This window comes from Nicotiana tabacum, chromosome 5, assembly GCF_000715075.1.
Source record: "Nicotiana tabacum cultivar K326 chromosome 5, ASM71507v2, whole genome shotgun sequence".
Taxonomy (NCBI): Eukaryota; Viridiplantae; Streptophyta; class Magnoliopsida; order Solanales; family Solanaceae; genus Nicotiana; species Nicotiana tabacum.
The window spans coordinates 126,074,877-126,080,905 of record NC_134084.1 but is presented as its reverse complement, the minus strand read 5'-3'; the positions used below and the strand labels follow the sequence as shown (position 1 = coordinate 126,080,905).

The window sequence follows — 6,029 nt, the reverse complement described above, 5'->3', positions numbered from 1 at the left end:
GAACATATTTTTAACAACAAACATACTTTCAGATTCAATAATAGTAACAAATTGAACATAATAAACAAGTAGATTCAAATCACTAAACTCAATAATCAATTGAACTTTAAATTAAATCTAACAACATGATTAATCTAAATACTTCTATATTAAAACTAAACAATAACATAAAACAAACTGAAGAAATAATCAAGAAATGATAAACAACGAACAAGAAAAGAATCAAACATATACTAATTTCAAATCCTAGAATATCAAACAAAGTACGGACAGAAATGAAACTTAAACCAACTAACCGGAAATGAACAACGACGAACTCGAACGGAAACGGAAAACTCTGACAGCAACTTCAACGTACCGGATCTCGACTCAACGAAAACCCACCTTCTCTTTTAACCTCGACGAATTCAGACTAGACCTCACCGAACGACGGACTCAAACAAAACCAAACGAGACCTTGACAGAACTTCGCCGGACTTTAACCGGACTGCTTCGCTTCCTCCGTCTATCTCTCACTTTGTTTCAATGACCTCTTGTTGCTGCTTTATCCGTGTGTGTGCGTGTGTGCTTGGAAGCAGCAGCAGCGGGGCTGTGTGTGTGTGTGTGTGTATTGAGCAGCTGTTTGACGAGAGAGGAGATGAAACAGCAAGCTATGTGTTTGGACATGAGGCTGGAGGTCGTTTGGACTAGCGAAAACGAAGCAGAAGAGGCAGCAGGTGAAGCTGGCTGAGGCTCGACGGGAGGGCAGCAGCAGAAGGGCAGCCATGGGAGGTTGTTGAAGAAGAAGAAGCAACAGGTGAAGCTGGGGGTCGATGCAGCAGGGCTTGACGCAGCAGCGCTGCTGCTCGTCAATGGCGGACGGGGTGTTGTTTGTTGATGGTTGGACGTAGCAGACGAGGCAGCAGCCATGGGACGTGAGGGCTGCTGGTTTGGGGTTCTGTCTGGTGGTGAGGGGGTTGACTTGGGTGGTCGTTTGGTTTCAATGGCGGACGGGGAGGGGGTGCATGGACAGTGGTGAGCGGAGGAGGGGGGGCTGTGGGGTTTTGTGGGTGGGGGGGTTGAACGAAGAAGATGAAGAGATGGGGGGTGCATGGGTCCGGCGGCTAGGAGAAAGAGATGGGGTGTGTTTAGGGTTTTTTAGGTAGTGAGTAGCAAATGAAACAAAATGAGAGAAAGAGTGGGGGGGTCGTGTGGTCAGATGGTGGGGGGCGGTTGGGCTTGGGTCAAGGGGTTTTTGGGTTGGGTAGAGGTGTTTTGGGCCTAGGTTCAAAAATTGAAGAAGAGGCCCAATTCCGATTTTCTTTATATTTTTTGCTCTCTTTTCTTTTACTTTCTAATTAATAAAACTAAAATTCTAAATTAAGTTATAAACTAAATTAACTTATCAAAAATAATAATTAATTCCTAGCAACAATTATCATACATAATTAAACACCAATTAAAACAAAATTGCACAATTTGACATTGAATGCTAAAAATGCAAACGATGCATATTTTTGTAATTTTCATTCTTGTAAAACAAACTTAATTACTTCTAATTGTAGAATTAAATCCTAAATGCAAATGCGACATATTTTTGTATTTTTTATTAATTTAACAAATAAACATGCATGGACAAATACAAATAATATATCAAAAATGCCATGAAAATTCTCAAAATTGCACACAAAGGAAAATTATTTTATTTTTGAATTTTTTTGGGAGTAATTCTCATATAGGGCAAAAATCACGTGCTTACAGGGTGTAATCTAAAAGTTGCTCATAGTGAAGTTGAAATCCTACCAGTGTAGGTCGTGGTTTTTTATCCCCTTGAGTGCTGCGTCGCAGGGTGCGGCGCCCCATGCGACGTGATAGTGTAATTTATCAGAGGCCTGACACTTTGGTCTCTCAGACCTGTTTGGCTTGGCGGGGTTTCCCATGCGGCGGGGTAGGCCATTTTTCATAGAGATCGATTTATTTTCGACAGTTAGCTTCCAGGTTGCACCCCAACTCTATTTTGTACTTATTCTATGTCCAATTCATGCTTGTACCTATCCAATCAAGTCTTATAACTCCTAAATTCGAATAATCCTAAACTATAATTATGGGTTAGCGAGGTTAACAATTGGGTTGCCTCCCAATAAGCGTCTGATTTAACATCGCGGCACGACGCAGATGAGTGCATTTAAGGCTCGCTCGACCTCTGAGGTTCAGTAAGGTGGATCTCAGACACTTCCTTTTGGTTCATTCATGCCCACATATAGTTTCAATCTCTGCCCATTGACTCTAAATGTATGAGAGTCTTTCTCTGAGGCAATCTCTACGGCACCTGAAGGGAATACTTCGACCACTCGAAATGGTCCAGACCATCGTGACCTGAGTTTACCCGAAAATAGCCTTAACCTTGAGTTATAAAGCAACACCATATCTCCGGGCTTGAAATTTCTCTCAACAATGTTCTTATCGTGTAACCGCTTTATTCTCTCCTTATACAGCCTCGTGCTCTGGAAAGCAAGATATCGAAACTCGTCGAGCTCATGCATTTCTGTGACTCTAGTTGTTCCCGCAGCCTCAATGTCTAGGTTCAATTGTTTCAGTGCCCACCAAGCTTTATGTTCAAGTTCCACTGGCAAGTGGAAGGCCTTCCCGATCACCAACTTATATGGTGACATACCAATCGGTGTTTTGAAAGCAGTTCTGTAGGCCTAAAGTGCATCATCTAGCTTTTTTGCCCAATCAGTTCTTGTGGCGTTCACAGTCTTGGTTAGCACACTCTTTATCTCTCTATTTGACACTTCAACTTGTCCACTGGTCTGAGGATGATATGGGGTTGCCACCTTGTGGCGCACATCATACTTCGCTAGCAATTTCTCGAAGATTGCAAAAGTGAGTGCCTCAGTCACTGATAATGGCTCTCGGAGTCCCAAAACGGGTGAATATATTCTTCTTCAGAAATCCCACCACCACTCTTACATCATTGGTGGGAAATGCTGCAGATTCTACCCATTTGGACACGTAATCTACAACAACAAGTATGTACTTATTGCCAAAGGAGCTGACGAAGGGGCCCACGAAGTCAATCCCCTAGACATCGAACACTTCCACCTCTTGAATTGGGTTCATGGGCATCTTATGGCGATGGGAAATGTTCCCGGTTTGCTGACATTCATCACAACCCTTCACCCATTTATGTGCATCCTTGAACACTGTTGGCCAGAAGAACCCGGCCTCTAGCACTTTTGCAGCCATCCTGACTCCTCCAAAATGCCCTTCATACACTGATGCGTAACATGCCTGCAAAATAGAAGATTGTTCTATCTCGGGGACACACCTCCAGATTATATTGTCAACACATATTAGAAACAGGTAAGGTTCATCCCAATAATACATGCGGCAGTCAAGATAAAAAATTTTCTTGTGAAGTGAGGAAAGATCATAGGGAACAATACTGTTTGCCAGGTAATTTGCAAAGTCTGTATACCATGGCACTTCCTCAAGGCTAGTAGCGAGCAGCTGCTCGTTTGGAAAGGTTTCCAGAATATCATCGGCCTCAACTGAGTTTTCAGCTCCCTCAAGTCGTGATAGATGATCAGCGACTTGGTTTTCTGTGCCTTTACAGTCACGAATTTCAAGGTCGGACTCTTGTAGTAATAACACCCAACGAATCAGGCGCGGTTTGGGATCCTTCTTCTCAATCAAGTACCTGAGAGTTGCAAGATCAGTATATACAATTACCTTAGAGCCAATCAGGTATGATATGAACTTGTCGAATGCAAATACCACAGCCAGCATCTCCTTTTCAGTCATAGTGTAGTTTAGCTTGGCTCCGCTCAGCATTCTACTGGCGTAGTAGATTGGGTGCATTAGCTTGTCTTTTCACTGTCCCAGCACTGCCCCCACTGCATAGTCACTGGCGTCACACATGAGTTCGAATGGTTGCTCCCAGTTGGGGGCGACAATGATGGGTGCTGTGACTAGCCTCTTTTTCAGCTCGTCGAATGCTACCCTCCAATCATCAGAAAACAAGAAAGGATGATCTTTTTCTAACAACTTACAGAGAGGGTTGGCAATTTTTTAGAAGTCTCTTATGAATCTCCGATAGAAACTAGCATGCCCGAGGAAGCTCCTGATTGCCTTGACTGAAGTGGGAGGTGGCAGCTTTGCTATCACGTCAACTTTTGCACGATCCACCTCGATTCCTTTACTTGATACCCGGTGTCCCAAGACTATGTCTTCTTGTACCATAAAATGGCACTTTTCCTAATTAAGTACCAGGTTAGTCTCAATACATCTTTTCAGCACTCGAGTCAGATTTAAAAGGCACTCATCGAACGAGTTCCCCACCACTGAGAAATCATCCATGAACACCTCCATTATGTCTTCGACCATATCAGTGAATATGGCCATCATGCACCTTTGGAATGTGGCGGGTGCATTGCATAGGCCAAAGGGCATCCTCCGAAAAGCATAAATATCATATGGGCAAGTGAAGGAGGTATTCTCTCTGTCATGTGGCGCAATGGAGATTTGATTGTACCCTGAGTACCCATCCAGAAAACAGAAGTGAGACCTCTCTGCCAATCTGTCTACCATCTGATCAATGAAAAGAAGTGGGAAGTGGTCTTTCCGGGTAGCCAGATTTAACTTTCTATAGTCCATGCAAATTTTCCAGCCCATGACAGTTCTTGTAGAGATCAGCTCATTATTATCATTTTTTACCACCGTCATGCCACCGTTCTTAAGAACACATTGCACCGGACTAACCCAGTTGCTGTCAGAGATTAGAAAAATGATTCCCGCATCCAACTACTTTATCACTTCTTTCTTCACCACTTCCTTCATATTGTGGTTCAGCCTTCTTTGGTGTTCCCTGGAAGGTTTATGTCCCTCTTCCAACAAAATTTTAGGCATACAATAGGCTGGGCTGATCCCCTTAATATATGCCATGGTCCACCCAATGGCAGTCTTACACTCCTTGAGTGCCTGCAAAAGTTGTTGTGCCTGCACATCTAACAAACTAGATAAGATAATAACAGGTAATGTGGAGTTAGGTCCAAGAAACTCATACCTGAGATGGACGGGCAGTGTCTTCAATTTCAGCTTTGGTGGTTCTTCTATGGATAGCTTGGCTGGAGGAGTTTCTCTTTTTTCTAAGTGCAGAGGCTCGAATTCAAGAGTTCTATCCCAGAACCCTCTGCCCTCTAAAGCCAACACCCATTCTGCCAATTCTTCTCCATTCACCTCATCTAAATTTACTAGACATGCAGCAAGAGGGTCCTCAATAGTCAGCATCTCATCATCAGCTTCTACGATTACATCCACGGCACCAATAAGAGAACAATTGGCGGATTCACTTGGTCTCCTCATAGATTTCTGCACATTGAATGTTATCTCTTCATCGTTCAACCTCATCTTGAGATCTCCAGTCTCACAATCAATGAGAGCTCTCCCAGTGGCCAAGAACGGCCTTCACAAAATTATGGGAATTTCTTCATCCACCTTGCAATCTAAAATCACAAAATCTGCAGGGAACACAAATTTTCCTACCTGAATCAGCACATCATCCAAGATACCAGAAGGTCTTTTCACGATCATGTCAGCTAGCTGCAACAACATAGATGTGGGTCTAGCTCTTCCAATCCCCAACCTCTTATAAATCGCCCGGGGCATAAGATTTATGCTGGCCCCCAAATCATAAAGTGCTTTGGCGAAAGCCAAGTTGCCAATAGTGCAGGGAATTGTGAAACTCCTTGGGTCAGACAACTTCTCAGCAATTGGTCTAGTCACCACCACACTGCAGGTATGAGTAAGAGTCATTGTGGCCAAGTCTTGGAAATCAAATTTTCGGTACATCAAGTCCTTCATCATTTTAGCATAACTAGACATCTCCTTCAAAGCATCAATAAATGGAGTATTTACTTGGATTTGTTTCAGCATCTCCAAGAACTTCTTGTATTGTTCCCTTTTTTGGTACTTGGCCAGCCTCTGTGGGAATGGTGCGGGGTATCTCTTCTTCCCAATGATTTGGATATTTTTTTGTTAGCTACCAC

General features: G+C 43.2%; 1 protein-coding gene across 1 annotated transcript; it reads right to left on the bottom strand.

Moving 5' to 3' along the window:
- Nucleotides 1-2,204: 2,204 nt before the first annotated feature.
- Nucleotides 2,205-2,651, bottom strand: LOC107800032 (uncharacterized). Its single transcript, XM_016623177.1, has one exon. It carries the CDS (start codon nucleotides 2,649-2,651, stop codon nucleotides 2,205-2,207), a length of 447 nt encoding a protein of 148 aa, XP_016478663.1.
- Nucleotides 2,652-6,029: the final 3,378 nt, after the last annotated feature.

Coding starts and splice junctions, on each gene's coding strand:
- LOC107800032 (XM_016623177.1), bottom strand. CDS start 2,651: ATGTCACCATATAAGTTGGTGATCGGGAAGGCCTTCCACTTGCCAGTG.